Source organism: Balaenoptera musculus, chromosome 4 (genome assembly GCF_009873245.2).
Source record: "Balaenoptera musculus isolate JJ_BM4_2016_0621 chromosome 4, mBalMus1.pri.v3, whole genome shotgun sequence".
In the NCBI taxonomy this organism is placed as follows: domain Eukaryota; kingdom Metazoa; phylum Chordata; class Mammalia; order Artiodactyla; family Balaenopteridae; genus Balaenoptera; species Balaenoptera musculus.
The window spans coordinates 89932303-89949725 of NC_045788.1; the positions used below are offsets into that span (position 1 = coordinate 89932303).

The following is a 17423-nucleotide window of genomic DNA, read 5'->3' on the forward strand; positions in this document are numbered from 1 at the left end:
GTGACTTTTTGACAAGAGTTTTCATCGTTTAGGGTAAATGTTAAAGGTAGTTCTAAAAGGGCTTTTGCTTTAGTATGAATGATGTGGCCTGTGTGATTCGGTGCGCTATTCAAAGGCCTTGTCCATATTGTGGCTTGGAGCCACACTTTGAACCCATTTTTCAAGCAAGCTAAACCCAAACTGCGCAGAGTGCACAGGGCGAGATCACTAACCAGGCCCAGTGACTCTGCAGGAAGGGACATCTTGGTTACTTCTGCTAACGTTTGCGACCATGCCTGATCGCCCCTAGGGTTCCAGAATTAACCACATCTCAAAGTGTTTACCACCGCGAGTGGAACTTGTTTGAGTAATCCCGTTCAAAGGTTGAAAACACTATAGAACAAGGCGAGAAAAAGCTGAGAACCGAGAGCCGCTAAGAAAACAAAAGCAGATGGGGACAGGTGGACCGAGGAGGGCGCCGGAGCCCACGACGGGCGAGCGGAACTTCCCTGCGGACAGGCGCCCGCCACCTGCCCGCCCTCGGCGCGGTGCCCCCGGCTCGCTGCCCGCGGGGGGAAGCGTAGGGACGCCCCCACGCGGTGTGAGCTCCTGCGGCAGGCGGCGGAGCTTCGGGGGAAACGGGCAGAAGTGAGAGGCGTGGAGGCGTCAAGGTCCAAGCGCGCAGGAGGACGTCGGACCCCGGGAGAGGCGAGTGATCATGGGCTCGAGAGGGGCCGGGGCTCCGCGGTCCGGCTGAGCAGCGCCTGGGGGCGGTAGTTCCTGAAGCGTGAGGATGGGAGTGAAAGCAGGAGAGGACGAGTGGAGGGAGGACAGTGGGGCCCACGGCGGTGCGGGAGGCGAAAAGGGAACAGCAGACAGGCACAGGGGCAATGAGGCCCCGGTGAGCGTGGGAATACGCGCTCAGCCTCCAGTGGGGGGTGGGGACACTGACGGGGGTGCTGGGGACTGGGGCGGCAGGGCGTGACCGGGAAGCCCGGCGCGCGCCACCGCCCGGGAGCTGGCGGGAGTGGGAACTCGAAGCCGCGAGTCGGGAAGGCGCCGCGTCAACAGCACTCGCGGCGGGGAGGGGGTGAGGCCGAGCGCGCGTGCGCGGCCCGCGCGGGAGGGGGAGCGGGTGTGGGGCGGCGGGAGCGCGCCTGCGCGCGGCCAAGCCGCCTGGGCACCTGGTCCTGACTGTGACGGGAGGCGGCGGTCGGTCCTCCCTGTAACGGCGGCGGCGCCTGCTCCAGACACCTGCGGCGGCGGCGACCCCGCGTCGGGGGCGGAGATGTGGCCCCTGGTGGTGTTGCTGCTGCTGGGCTCGGCGCGCTGCGGTGAGTGGTCACTCTCTCTTGGCTCTGCGGCTAGTGTCTCGCCGCCCCCGCGGGTGTGTGGGCTGCGCCCCCTCTGGCCCGGCGGCTGCCTGGAGAGGGTGGCCAGGGCGCGGGGCACGCGGGCCCTGCACGAGCGGGGTGCGGACGTAGGAGGGGCCCCGCGGGTAAATCTGCGCCCACTTCTTTGCTTCCTTTCCCTCCTCTTCCTCTTCCCCTGGGTGAGAGCGGGGCTCATCTTCCCCTGTTTTCCACCTCCAGATGCACACACTGAGGAAGACTCCAAACCGTGCACCTCGCGCAAAAATTAGCTGTAGAGAGAAAGGGCGCGATCAGAGGCGAGGGGTTGGCAGCTGTTAGGGTCCCCCCTCTTTCGCACCCTCTGTCTCCTCAGTGCTTTAAACGCATTTGGGGTTGAAGGAGGGAGAGTGGGAGGGCCCGAGCCTCATGCGATGCAAGTGCGCATTTTGGCGAAGTCTGAAAGAAGGGGTTTCTCCTGTTTGCCCTCCCACCTGAACATAGGAGTTAAGGGGACGTAAAGGACACAGTTAAGTTTCATTTCCAACCCAGCGTTTAATCAGAAGATTCTTCTGGCTCCTTTTTTTTTTTTTTTTTTTAATACCCTAGATATAAGCTTCCTGGATGGAAACTCTTTCTCGCTACTCCCACGCCCCATCATCCACTTTAATACAGTCCGAATTGCACGTTCAAGTTTTCCTACTTTTTTTAGGGGAACCGTTTTAAAAGTAATCCAGATTTCGCTTGAAGTATGAAGACAGTAACCTCTAGTCAAAGCATATTTGCGGCAGAGTGGGATTTGGTGTCTTTCGACGCCAAAGGCGTTTTGGCCCCCCAAGCTTTTGGAATCCATTTCGCTTTTTTAAAACGTGTGCTTCGTCTATAACAACTGAGGAAGGAATGGGAATTTTCGTGGCTCTACAGTGCCTGTCACACTTCACGTCTATAGAGCCTCTTGTGAACTTTTTGTAAAATTCAGAATTGAGTTGGAGTAACAGTAACAAGCAGTTGTTACATTTTATTCTAGAATGCTAAGTTAATTAGATTTTAAACGGGTTATTAGGCTCACTGTGCCATTCATAAAGGCTTGTGACTTCAAGCTATTTCCAAAATGCCCTTAAGTCCCGGCTTAGCTCTTTCCTCACTCTGAAGCCACCTGGGATGTTGGAGCTGCTAATAATCAATCTCTGTTATCTGAAGGGTTGATATTAGGTAAGGTAGTGTTTTCTGTTATCCTTAACGGCTTATTGCCCATTACTATCATTATAGCTCAAATAATACTGCTTTCAGAAACCTGTTGTATGATCAGAAAGCCTTATATTGAACCCGATTATGAATTTGTAATAAAATATTACTAATTCAGACCGTTGGTCTCAAAGCTAGTTTGAAGCGTAAAAAGTGTAAATCATGTACTGTTTTAAAAACGGGGTCCTATTTTCAAGTAGATTAGAAAGAAGCGCTAGAATGGTACTTTTGGGGATAGAAATGGTTAGGCCTCTTTTAGTAATAGGTATGATCACATATAATTAGCACTCATTTACGTACAACAGTAGTGTGCTCAAGTCCCTACAGAGTCTTGGAATTCAGAATTTATGGTATTTCATTGTACTTAGTTAATAATAACCTGAAAAAAACCAGAGGCATTATGCATTTAAGTGTTGAATGTAAAACAGGAAGGGATAGTGTTTGTCATAGATATAATGGATTTTTGTGCATGTGTGTTTAATATGTAGTTTTAAAAGAACATGTATGAAGAGATGTTAACAGTCTCAGAACACAAGTAGTTATAAACCAAAGTATTTGGGAGACTGAATTTAGATTCTATAATGAGTAAGGAAGTCATGGATTTGTATGTTTATTTGTACTCAGGTTTGATTTGCTTTCAGTTTCATTTATAAATGATTGTTAATCAAAGGCTCCTTCCTGGTAACCACTACAGTTTCTTTCCATTGATCTTTGTAGTAAAGGAAGTTGTCTAAAATGCCCATTCCTTCTAATTACAGGCAAAATACAACATCCTTTATTGGTTTACAAGATGTAGAATGAGTTACTATTCTCCTTTCCTCCCCCCTCCCCCATATGTCCAATTATACATTGTTTAAAAGCACATCAGCAGTTTCAGTGGTATTCACTAACTGGTAAATAAAACGCTACTCAAATAAGGACAGAGATATGAACTGTCTTATCAGTGGTTGAATGATTTTTCTTTGTTCAAAGTGAGTTTTTAAAATCAAAGGTACACATGATTTAAAAAACATTTTTATTGTGTAAGTCTATTAGTCATTTGGCTTGCTCATACAAAAATGTTTTCTTTTCTCCTAAAGAATATATTACTTTTAACCACAATTTGCCATTTTAAGGAAGTAAATGCCTATTTAAAAGTACTTATTTCCGGGGCTGCCCAGCAGTCTAGAGGCAGTATGCTAAAGCATTACACTAAATGCCTACCATTAGAACATTTGCTCATGCTGTCATCTGTATTTCGGCAGAAGTTTTATCTTTGCCACTGAATTGTTAATGGAGATTTGAAAGGCCAGGTTCTAAAGATGAAAAATAGGTGGTTTTCCCAAAATTGATAAACATTCTAAATCCAAAATGCATTATTAAAACTAAGTTTGCATTCCTTGATGTTAATTCAACTCTAGCTACTATAGGCATTGTTTTTTAATACATTTATGCTCTTTTTGTGGCGTAATTTTCATATAACCATTTTACCCATCTTTTAGGTTTTTGCTGTCATACCTTCTTATACAAGAGAAAAATTTCTATATTTTTATATCTTGTGCCTCAGCCTAATATAATGCACTCTTGGGTTGTGATAAAGCAACTTTCACTTTGTGTACTAGTGCTGATATTTCTTCTATGATAAAAGAACAAGAATGATAGTGTAGCATCAATTTTGCTAAACTCATTGTAGTAATAAAGTAAAAAAAATGTAGAGCACCCAGGAAATTTGATTCTGATATACCTAGACTAAGACAATAGAACCTGAATTTTCCCTCTTTGTGGTTACATGGAGTTGCAACAGGAATTAGAAGTTACACCCTGCTCTGAATATTTTATTCCATCTCCATGGAGCAGTTGTATAAGACTCAGAATCTGGTCAATCCCAGGGTTTAAGATTTAGATTAGGAGAATAAGTGCATATTTGAAAACATGTCACACTTATAGGTTAAAAAGCAAGGCAAGGGATTTGGCAAGTGCAGGGTCTATCAAAATTGCTTTTCCTGTTTCAAGCAAGTATGAGCCCATGTTATGCTCTAAGCATTTTGCAAGGCCCTCTTGGACATACAGACAAATTTCGGACTGTATGCCTCTTAATAACTTAAAGTATAGTTTATGAAGAGAAGGGATTTTTTGTTTTTATACCGCAGTAGTACTTAATATATTTTAAGTGCTTGATAATGCTGTAATTCTGGATGTTACTGACTTTAAACTGCCCCGGGCCTTATAATTCTAGGTTGACCATTTCTGTTCTCATGAGGCCACTTTAAAACCCAGTGGGAGATTAGTTTGAGTCAGAACTAAACAGGTGTGGACATCTCCATTTTACCCCAGACTTTAGTTTCTGTTGAGGAGAGATCTGACTAAATCCTCCTTTTGACCCTAATTCTAACCCAATTCAGTTTGAGACTCCAGTTCTTCATACCAGAGACCAAGCCTGATGGCAAATATTAGTAGGATTCATTTCTCGCAGGTGTCTTTACTCAACGAGCTTTGCCTCATTCACCTTAGTGACTGCTGGGGCTTCTTACCCCAATCCTGAACAGCCATTCCAAGCAAATAATTAACTTCCTACTCTACTGCCAAAAATAGTGATGTGTGGTGTGGACTCTCTCAACTTCCCGCCCACCATTACTAAACTTGTTTATAATATCTTAGGCAATGTTCATCTCATTCTCCTCCTTCACCCAGTGTCAGAAGTGTTCCTATTCACTTTCCAAGGAAAGGATCCCCTGTCTACAGCTCTTTCACTTCCACCATCTTGGAGACCTGCCTAATCACCTTAATCCTTAAGCCTTGTACCTTAGATCTTTCCTTCTTCATTGATTCCTTCATCTTAGCTAGCAGACATGCTCAAGTTTCACCCCATATTAAAAACAAACAAGAAGAACAACCAAAAAAACCTTGGCCTTGTCCCGGCCTCCACGCTCTTTCCATCACTGCCTTCTTTCTCTGCTTTCTTATACTGCCGAGTCCCTAGTCTGCTGGCATTGCTGCAGGTAAAGAAGCTAATGGTGAAATTTTAAATCTCTAGAGGCTGTTTTTACTCATCCTGCTTGACATCTGTTTTGTCCATATTAAGACCCTTCCTTGGTGTCTGCAGTGGCATTCTTTGCTGCCTCACCTACTTCTATCACTTCTTTTTCTCACATCCTTGGTTTGTTCCTCTTTAAATATTTGCTCCATAAATATTGGTATTCCCCAACACTTTATTCTCTAGTACCTGCTCTGTTTGCTTTGCAAGGACTCTCTGGGTGATCTTGTTTATGCTCACAGTTTCAATTACCGCCTATATTCTTGGTAATTCCCAAGTCTTTGTAGCTCAGACTTTTCTTCTTAAATCCAGATTGATATATCCTGGGATCTACTGGACATCTCCATTTCATTGCACCACAGGTACTTTTAATACTCAGCTTATTAAATATTGAAAGAATATTCACCCCTATATCTCTTAAATCTCTTTTCTCTATAGTTAATCCACAGTCTAACTCGTTATGCATACTATTGATATTTTAGCTAACAACTTTATTTTTATTTTATTTTATTTTTTAATTTTTTTAACAACTATATTGGAGTATAATTGCTTTACAGTGGTGTGTTAGTTTCCGCTGTATAACAAAGTGAATCAACTATACATATACATATATCCCCATATCCCCTCCCTCTTGCGTCTCCCTCCCACCCTCCCTATCCCACCCCTCTAGGTGGTCACAAAGCACGGAGCTGATCTCCCTGTGCTATGCAGCTGCTTCCCACTAGCTATCTATTTTACATTTGGTAGTGTATATATGTCCATGCCACTCTCTCACTTTGTCCCAGCTTACCCTTCCCCCTCCCCGTGTCCTCAAGTCCATTCTCTACGTCTGCGTCTTTATTCCTGTCCTGCCCCTAGGTTCTTCAGAACCATTTTTTTTTTTTTTAGAGTCCCTATATATGAGTTAGCATACAGTATTTGTTTTTCTCTTTCTGATTTACTTCACTCTGTATGACAGACTCTAGGTCCATCCAGCTCACTACAAATAACTCAATTTAGTTTCTTTTTATGGCTGAGTAATATTCCATTGTATATATGTGCCACATCTTCTTTATCCATTCATCTGTCAGTGGACACTTAGGTTGCTTCCATGTCCTGGCTATTGTAAATACAGCTGCAATGAACATTTTGGTACATGACTCTTTTTGAATTATGGTTTTCTCAGGGTATATGCCCAGTAGTGGGATTGCTGGGTTGTATGGTAGTTTTTTTAGTTTTTTAAGGAACCTCCACACTGTTCTCCATAGTGGCTGTATCAATTTACATTCCCACCAACAGTGCAAGAGGGTTCCCTTTTCTCCACACCCTCTCCAGCATTTATTGTTTGTAGATTTTTTGATGATGGCCATTCTGACTGGTGTGAGGTGATACCTCATTGTAGTTTTGATTTGCATTTCTGTAATGATTAGTGATGTTGAGCAGCTATTCATGTGTTTGTTGGCAATCTGTATATCTTCTTTGGAGAAATGTCTATTTAGGTCTTCCGCCCATTTTTGGATTGGGTTGTTTGTTTTTTAGTTAACAACTTTACAGTTCTTCTTTCTTCTTCTCCTTTACCTCCCACATCTGACTTACGTCGATTTTACTTTTTTGTTTTTTTACTGTAATTTTTGGCCTTCTCTTCAGTTGTCATTTGCCTGGATTACTGCAGTGATCTCTTAATGTATCTCCTTTCCCATCTCCTTTCCTGCCCGCAATTCACCCTTCATTACTGCTGTATTATTTTTTTAAATGTAAGTAAGTCTGAGTGGTTTGCTACTGCTTATGTTTTCAACTCCAAACTCCTCAGAATGACATTCAAAGAAGCCTTTACAGTACTTCTTAACCATCTTTTCCAGCCCCCTTTCCTAGAGCTCACCTGAATAATCATCAGCCTTCGTTTATTCTCTTTCTTCTTTCCTCTGTACTCATTATGTACTCTGCCTAGAAAGCTCTTCCTTTTCTATGACATTCCTACTTATCCTTCCAGACCCAGTTTAAACACCACCTGGTAGGAAGAGCATTCTTAGACACGACAAGTAATTTTAAAGGAACTGTTCCATCCAATCTGCAACTGACTTGATTTAGATTTTTCATTAAAATATGTAGCTTCACGATACTGTAATCAGGTCTATAGAAGTAAGAAACAGTGGAGGATTCTTTTGAAATATGGAAGAAGAGTGACTCTTCCCTGATACGATGTTTAGATTTTCCTTTCTTGGGATTCATACTTTAAATTTTTACATTCAGAAGAAATGTATTAAGTCCTACTTGCTGGACCCTGGGTTACATCCATAGGATACCAAATGAAGACATTGTCCTTGCATGACTATGTTTTGATCCTAAAGGAGAGATCAGTAAAGTAAAACAGTAGTTACAAGATTTGATAGTAAATGCAGTGACAGCACTTGAAGAGGGGGCAGTGGGAGCAATAAGGAGGGATGAATACAGTTGAGTAGTAGCAACGAAGGGGACAGGATTGAACGTCTCAACCACGCTTTCAGGAAGAGCCAAAGTTAGTGAACTGTAGCTGCCATTTATTGAACATTTGCTGTGTATGTGAAAGGCACTGAAAGAAGAACTCCATGTTCTTTATCTGATTAAATCTTAACAAAATCTCTATGAGGTGTACACTATCACCATGCACATTTTATAGATGAGGAAACTGAGATACAGAAATTAAGTAACTTGCCTAAGGTTATACACTTAGGAAGTGCTAAATCTCCATCCAAGGTCTGATTCCAAAGTTTGTGCTCTTACCTGAACACCCAGTGAAAGGTACAGGCCTCCTTAGGCTGGGGAACAGCTTGTGTGTGGGGGGAAAGGCATGGAGAAGAGAGTTCATTTGCATATCCATGGAATTGCAAGAAGGTCATTATGATTGGAGCTTAGTTTGGAAATGAAGGAGTACAGGAAGTGTAGCTGGACAGGATCTTGAAGGACCTAGTTTGTATTCCATGCTAATACCCTTAGAATTTAGCCTGAAAGTCAGGGGGCGGTGGGTGCTGTTAAAGTATATTAGGCAAAAGAGTGTATATTTGCATTTGGAACAGTTATTTTGGGAACTGTGGAAAATACATGGCTGGGATGGGGAAACATTGAGGCTGAAGGCAGGGAGCTAGTTAGGAGGGTATGGCAATAGTTCAAGGCAGAAATGATGAATGTCTAATTAATTCATACAACAGACATTGGATTTAGGAACTGTTAAATAGGCTGAGCCTAACAAGAACTCTCCATGGCTAAGGAGAGGGCAGAATCCAGCGTGATTCGTAGGTCCAGGTCTGGTTGACTGGTAGATAATACAAAATACTTTAGGGAAGTGAGGATTTGGAATGAAGGTAGGCAGAGGGTAAGTAGATTTTTGGACATGTTGACTCTGAAGTAACTGTAGTGCATCCAAGTGGAAACACATAGCAGCCAGTTGGCTTTCCAAGGTCTGCAGTTAAGGAGAAAGGTGAGGCCTAGTTAAATAAAATGTGTGGGTAGTTAAAACCTGGAGTAAGGGAGAATACTGGGACGGGGAGGGGTGGGGAGGCAGTGTTGGATACGAAGTCCTTAGGAACCTAATATTTATTGTGAGTCAAGGAATAGATTTCAATAAAGAAAAAATGCTGCAACGAGATGGAGAAGGCTCTAGGAGGAAATCCAGAGACATAGAAGCCAAGAGACAAGAGCAAGAAAGGAGCTAGCTGCCCACTGGCTCAAGAACTGTAGAGAAGTCAAGATAAAGAGTGAACCATGTGCATTCCGTTTTCACAGGGGATGATTGGTGACTTTGGCAAGAGCTGTTGTAGTGAAAAAAGGCAAGGTGCAGGCCAGGTGGCAGAGATTTAAAAAGTGAGTAAGAGGTGAAGAAATGCATGTAGATTATCTTTCTAGGATGCTAGGAAACAGAGACAAGTACAAGGGATTCTTTTTTTCAGTTGGCTAATATTCAAGCATTTAAAAAAGTTTTTTTAAACGTATTGTAAATGAACTTGAGGGATGTTGGAGGATGATAGTCAACGAGGGAAAGTCCTCGAGGAGATTGATGAGTGTGGGGCAGAAATGTAAACTAGCTCTCAGGTGACAGGGTTCATTTCTGAAGAGGAGGAAGTGAGGGGAAGAGAGGTGTGGATAGTTGGGGTAGCAAGAAAATTTATAGGTGGAAGTATTGGAAGCTTCTGGTTTCTTATCTGGAGGACTCAACTTGAAATAGGAAGAGAGGGCTCCTTCGGAGAGTATAAGATAAGCTCTTGCAAAAGGAGAGTGATTTCAGAGTTGTTACAAAGGAGAGAACTTTTATGTGGAACATGTGAAACGATAAAAGATTGAAGGCCTAAATGGTCAGGGTCCATGGCAATCTTCTGTTGTTCTCTTAGTAGCAACAAACATTTTCTTTTTTTTTTTTTTATAAATTTATTTATTTTATTTTATTTTTGGCTGCGTTGGGTCTTCGCTGCTGTGCGTGGGCTTTCTCTAGTTGCAGTGAGCGGGGGCTACTTTTTGTTGCGGTGCGCAGGCTTCTCATTGTGGTGGCTTCTCTTGTTGCGGAGCACGGGTTCTAGGCACGTGGGCTTCAGTAGTTGTGGCACGCGGGCTCAGTAGTTGTGGCTCAAGGGCCCTAGAGCTCAGGCTCAGTAGTTGTGGCGCATGGGCTTAGTTGCTCCGTGGCATGTGGGATCCTCCCCGACCAGGGCTCGAACCCGTGTCCCCTGCATTGGCAGGCAGATTGTTAATCACTGTGCCACCAGGGAAGACCCAACAAACATTTTCTTTGAAATCCGTAAGACTGATTACTTTCCTGCCCATCCATAGCACTTCATACAGGAAGGACAGCCCTTATGACCTTGGGTTATACAAAGTATGTATCAGTCCCCCAAGTGAGAATTCTAAGCTTCTTAAAGATAATTCCTACATTTTTTTCCATTATTGTATCCCCACATCCTGTCACAGTGTTTCAGATCAGGTAATTCTCAATAAACATTTGTTGCATGTTAGCATTTCTGACCTAGGCCTGTGTACTGTGAGTATCATGTATTAAGCCTTTTCTGCAAGTGTATAGCAGCTGTTTTGAGGACTGTGGTATGAGATGGTTTGAGTTGGTGGTCTGTAGTCACAGAGGTTGTAAGGTCCAATATTTTTGGCATTTGATATAAGTTAGTTTTCTCATTTCATTTGTTAATTTATCTGTAACTCTGGCATGGCTGATGGTTATACTTATCAATTTCTCTCTGATTTAGACTGCTGTAGGCATTTCTTGATTATTCAGAACTTACTTATTCATGATAATTATCTATATGATCCTTTATTTGCTCTGTATATTTTAGATCATTTCTTCACTTTGCTGTTTCATCAGAAGGCAGTAGGCAAAATAGAGAAAAACCAAAATCAGATAATTTTACTACTTACTAGCTTTTTAACAAATGTTTATAGAGGATGAAGTTGTAGTTAACAGCTGATGGAGCAACATTTTTGGACTATCTTTATTTATTAATTATTAGTGCAAGGAGTATTCAAATTATAGTTTATCCAGGTCAATTTCACTTTGAAGTTTATTGACAGCGTTTATTCTACTTAAATTGCTTCAGCTATAAAAATGTTTGCATTAATATTACAACAAATAACACAGTATAATCAGTGCTTTCTGTATTCTTTAGAAAATTCGTTTTCTAAACATAAGTTATGAAATCGTGGAGTGCTTGCTGACTGCTTCTTACTTAGAAGTGGTCTTACCACTTCTAAAAAAGATCGCTGGGATAACTTAGCTCTTCACTTGTATCTCTTTAATTAAAGGATAATTTTTAGAAGGTAAAATCTTGACTCAAACAAACATAAAATGAACATGTGTCAGAGTTTTTATTTCACATTAATAAGCAAACCAGCAAGATGGTACAACCATCTTGGTTTTAAAAGAGAATTGGAAGAATAGACACATGTACATATGGGAAATCAGGAATGGTGAAATGAATTTGTGAGTAAATGCAAAATTGGTCAGTGTCCTCAGCGCAATAAAATGTATTTTTTTTTTTTTTTTTTGGCCACGCTGCAAGGCATGCAGGATCTTAGTTCCCCAACCAGGGATCAAACCCGTGCCCCCTGCAGTGGAAGCACTGAGCCTTAAGCACTGGACCGCCAGGGAAGTCCCTAAAATGTAATTGTTTAAATTCCTCTCTTCCACCAGGTGGAAATCAATGGCAGAACAAAGCTTATTTGTATCTCTATGGATATGAATCATTCGCATTACCATCAGTTTTCTACAACTTACAAAATTGTAAAAGCAGCCCAGTTTTAGCAAAAGGCACAGGCCCTATAGAATCAGATATTCGAAAAGGATCTGTCAGACAATGCCCAGCACTCCATTGAACGGACTCCCAGTAATCTTTTTGTCCATTTCAAAATCGTTGACTATATTTTCTGACACTTTCCTTCCTTTCTAATTCCAACATCATAGCCACTTTCTTCTCTCCTTGTACACTGTAGTCTCCCCCTAATGCTTATTTCTCAGGGGAAATAATTTACAACTCCAAGGTTTTGAAGAATGCAGTCGGAAGTCCAGGTTTTGCCTGGGGCTTCCTGATATTTGGGTGGCTAGAAATATAAAGAACTAGGGAGAGGTGAGCTATGGATGCCCACAGGATTGATTCAGACTGCAGATTCCCAGCAATGTAACAATTTAGACCTGCCAGTCAGAGAAGGTCTGGAGCATTACATTAAAATGCTGTATAGTGCTTAGTTTTTATAGTATCACCCTACATATTTATAGCACAGTATTGTTTAGAGAGTACTTGCCAACATATTTTCTCCTGTCATGCTGACCACAATTCTGTGAAGCAGCCCGGTGTTCGTTTTTGATCCTCTTACTAACAGAGAGTAAACCAAGGCATAGAGAAGTTAAGTGACTTGCTTAAGGGCGCATACTGAAAAATGACAGAGATGGGATTTGTTCTCAGGCTTCTTGAACATTGTTCAGTTCATTTCCACTCTGCATCCTAGCATTCAATTCAGTGGGCATTTATTGAAGAGTAATTATGTTCCTAGAGTAATAACATCCTATGCCCCGATGAAGGAAAAAAATCTTAAAGATGAATGATTAAACTTGAGGTTTTATTTATATTTGTTAGTGCTTTTTTTGAGAGAAACACCAAGGAACTACTTAGATGAAAGAGTTGATAAATGGCTGAAGAATATGGAAGACAACTACAATTTCTCCACATTTTTGCACATTTTAGATGAAAGATGATGCATTTCTCAATCCCTCTTTTATAAGGCAACAACCAGTAGTTTATCCTGTTGAAAAGAGTTGATGGAATATATGCTACTTATTAGCAGTATCTGCTCTTGGTTTCAACTTGCGTCTTAGCTTTATTTTGGGTGGTTTATGATTTCTAGAAGGAAGAGATACCTGTGATATACCTTTGGAAGTTGTTCCTTAGTTTCAATGAAATGTGGGAGTGGGAAAATACCATTCAATTGTGTATAATCTTTTATAGTACTCGCATACAAAATGTCTGTTGCTGTCTGTATTTTGCAATGGGAAAATAACCATAGAGAATTTTTTTTCTCCTTAGCATTCTAAGACTTTCCATCCTAGTGGAAAGATGTGATGTGATTCATGTGATTTACTTTTTATATTTAAGTACAGTAGAGCCTGACACCTTTTTCGGAAATGCAACATAGGGATAGAGATAAACTTCATATCAGTTTAGCAAGTTCTATCTGGAGGAGTGTATAGAAGTTAAGACTGAATATAATATTTGGTTTTATTTTCTGTTTAAAATGTTCTCATAGTAAGGATAGTATTTTTCTACATATATCAGAAGACAGTAATGATTACGTTAAAGCTTCCAAAGCCAGATACTACACCTGCATGTTCTAACACAGTTGCTGAATTTATTCCCAAGATGTGTGAGAATGTATATTTTGTTTTACTGGAAATGAATAAGGAAGAGGTGTACAGTGTTGTCTATCAGCTGTGCATGTTAATATTAAAATAATTTGTTTCTTTTTTTAACCTTGCCCATCTTCTCTATAGCTGCTTGCTTGCTTAAGTGAACAATAGAAGCATTTCTCTTTATCTTAAGGATTTGTAACATATGTAAAATCTCATAGTATAGAATTCTGTAATGAAATGAAGCAATTTTATTTCTCTTTTCCAGGTTCAGCTCAGCTAATATTTAATACAACCAAATCTGTAGAATACACCGTTTGCAATCAAACTGTTGTCATCCCATGTTTTGTTAATAACATGGAGGCGAAGAGCATTGCTGAATTGTATGTCAAGTGGAAATTTAAAGGAAAAGACATTTTCATCTTTGATGGAGGTCAGCAAAAGTCCAAGCCCAGCGATAACTTTACTAGTGCAAAAATCTCACCATCAGAATTACTAAATGGCATTGCCTCTTTGACGATGGATAAACGTGATGCCGTCTTAGGAAACTACACTTGTGAAGTAACAGAATTAAGCAGAGAAGGCGAAACCATCGTAGAACTAAAATATCGTGTTGGTAAGACTTCTATAAAGTTTCCCTTTTATTTCTCCTGAAGCAACATGATCCTGTTAGAAAGGGGGGTAAAATGGGGCCACCGACTCGTTTGAATCAAAAAGCGGACTATTAATAATAAATGTTGATGGAATGTTTAGCAGCTTTAAGATCATGAGTTTTATCTTATATGCTCTTCTGCTTTTCACAGTAAATCTCCTTTGTTGTTTGTTAATTTGTACATTGTGTGGTTCTCAAACTTTTTGTCTGAGGAGTGTTATATTGCGGTGAGCAGTCCGGGGGTCATCTACTCTGCATTTCTGTTTGCTGCCATCAAAAGTACTTTCTTTCATGTGATTAATTTTCAAGGCTTTTTCCAATTATTTTGCCTTTTTTTTAACCTTACACTTTGATCAAGGGTTGACAAGTCCCAGCCATGCTTCCTCTGGAAAGAACAGATTAGGAGGAGGATCAGAATATTTAAAATCAGATTATCATAGATGATTCCTTGAGGTTTCCTGTGCTTAGCCTTGCTTTGTTATTTTTTCCCTTGGCCAAGATGTGGGAGAGCTAGGGATCCAATTTAATTTATTTATTCATAATTATTTAAATTATAGCACCATGATTCTGCCCTTTCTTCGCAATCTTGAGTTGGTGAGTTGCATAAAGCAGTAAAGTTACCTGAAGTAAATTTAAAGTCTCCTTTCTTTCTATTCTTTGCTGTGCCAGCTGAGTTCTTCAACCACATAGAAGTACATTTCAACCTCCTATTTTGAAAGCTCTATTTAGAATCACTAGACATATTACCGATCTCAGGATGAGACCATACTTTAAGAACCTCTGCTTTCAGTGGGATCAGATCAGTTCAATTGGATCCGCTATTTGCCTCTGTTCTTCTCGCATTTACTGTTACTAAATGTCTGTTACCACATTGGGAATGGGGTGCTTAGGTTGATAGAATATTTTGACATTGCTTAGGATTAGGAATCAACAGATCTGAGTTATATCCCCTATTCTGCAACGTAACTGTTCACCTTTATGGTATGGAGAAGTTACTTTGCCAAGTCAAGTTACCTCATCTCTAAAATAGGGATGAAAATAGATACTTGCTTTTATGTATTCTACAGTCTAATGAGCACCAAATGAGATCCGTTGTGTACAAGTGCTTTGTGAACCAAAGTGCTTTGCAGATGTAAATTGTGTTCCTGGGGTGTTTGTTTTATGAAGGAAGGTATCAGGTTGCTGAAGCTGGCCTGGGGTGTTGTGAGAGGGAGGGCAGGAGATGGCTTAGAGTAGGCTAGCAGAATCTGGAAGGCTTTTCTGCTCAGAAATCTCTCTTACACTGTAACTTTTATTAATTTGGTATTAATTTGGGCTGAAGAGCTTTTTTTCTTTATTTTAAAGTATACCTTTCATCAGGGGTCTAATCTGGAATTGGATAACCTAATATCTAGTTGAAATTTCTGAAGGAATGTACAGCTTCATTGGAATGAAGAAACAAGGCATAGGGACCAGTAATTTTTGAGCGTAGTGTAGGTCACTGGGCAGTAAATTCAAGATATGAGACTTGAAAGGCCAGAAGATGGAATGAAGATGGATGAGAAAGGAATACCAACATCTGAGATGAAGAGAAAGTTTATAATTTTGTGTGTGATTGTTTCATCTTTCTTTGTTTTCAGAGTACCCTATAAAAATATGGGCTGTGTTTACTCTGGGACCATTCAAATGAGGAGGTACTGTTTCACTGTAGAGAATGTAGAAAATTCTACCAGAGGTCTCAGACATTTGGCTTTGCATTCATTTTTATTTGTTGAAATACTTATAGATTCACAGGAAGTTGCAAAGATAGAACAGAGGGGTGCTGGGGGTGCTGGGTACTCTTCACTCAGTTACCCCAGTGGTTGGTTACCTCTTATATAACGATACTAAAATATCAAAACTTGGAAGTTGACAATGGTACAATGTATGTGTATTCTTTGTCATTTTATGATATGTATATTTATGTAACTACCACAACAATCAGCATATAAAACTATTTCATTTGCACAAAGCTGTCCCTCATGCTAACCTGCCAAGCACTAATTTGTTCTCCATGTCTATACTTTGGTCATTTCAACAGTGTAATGTAAATGGAATCATATAGTATGTAATCTTTTGAGATTGGCTTTTTACACTCAGCACAGTACCCTTGAGATCTGTCCAAGTTGTTGCCTGTATCAATAGTTTGTTCTCTTTCTCTCTCTTTTTTGGCTGAGTAGTATTCCATGGTATGGGTATATCGCAGCTTGTTTAACTGTGCACCTATTGTAGGACATTTTGGGTGTTTCCAGTTTTTGGCTGTTACAAATGGAGTTGCTGTGAACTACCATATAGAGGTTTTTAGGTGCACATAATCTTCATTCCTCTAATTAAATGCCCAGAAGTACGATTACTCAGCTGTATGCAAGTGTATGCTTAGTTGTTTGTTTTAACATCTTTATTGGAGTATAATTGCTTTACAATGGTGTGTTAGTTTCTGCTGTATAACAAAGTGAAGGAAACTGCCAAACTGTTTTCCAGAGTGGTTGTACCATTTTACATTCCCATCAGCAACATATGAGTGATCTAGTTTCTTCACATCCTTGCCAGCATCTACTGTTGTCATGTCATTATTTTGTACCCATTTTTTACTGGGAAAAAAAAAACCCAAAAAACCTTCTCTCTGCACAAAAAGTTAATTGGAGCAGGACTCTTATAGTGGAATACAAATGTATTGTGATAATGAGACTTACCCATCATGTGGACTTTGGGGATTTAGGCAATAGAAACCATTTTTACAATGTGGTACTTTTTCACAAATATAGGCATAAGTGAGGAATAGAAATTGCGTAATAGAGAATTCCACTTAGTAGAATGTGCATTAAGGGTGGCCATTCTTTGTGCCCTTTTTTTGGAGCACAGTATTTTAGAAATACTACCTATGAGATATGTATACCTCTCTGAGATTTTATATACTTCTGGTGCCTACGTATAGTATAGTACCATGGATGGAGCACAGGACTTGAATTCAGAAAGCTTTTTCTATACATTACCATTTTCTAGTTTAAGAAAATTTGGATAAAAAACTCAACCTGTCTGGCCCTCTGTTTTTTATCTGTAAGATGGGAATACCATTTCCATCACAGTCTTGTTCAAAATATCTTACTTAACAGAGATTTACTGAGCACCTACTATGTGTCAGGCACTGTGCTAGGCACTATGGATTCATTGATGATGAAGACATAATCCCTGCTTTCAAGGAAGTGATAGTACAAAAGAACAGTAAAATAATCTTACATTTATTAGGGCACAGATAGTTTATGTATATGTGCCAGATAGTTTATGTATATTGTGTCCTAAACTCAAGAACTCTAGGAG

The 17423-nt window shown here is 40.5% G+C and overlaps 1 protein-coding gene across 4 annotated transcripts in view; it reads left to right on the forward strand.

Moving 5' to 3' along the window:
- Positions 1-566: 566 nt before the first annotated feature.
- CD47 (CD47 molecule) overlaps positions 567-17423 on the forward strand; it is a 53966-nt gene continuing 37109 nt past the window's right edge. The window contains exons 1-2 of one of the 4 annotated variants that reach the window (XM_036849991.1): positions 567-687; positions 13704-14051. In XM_036849991.1, coding sequence (XP_036705886.1) covers positions 13793-14051 — 259 coding nt within the window. In that variant the 5' untranslated portion in view covers positions 567-687; positions 13704-13792. Of the gene's footprint in view, positions 688-1018; positions 1314-13703; positions 14052-17423 lie in introns of those variants that run through there. The other 3 variants (XM_036849987.1, XM_036849988.1, XM_036849989.1) reach the window with 3 other exon arrangements.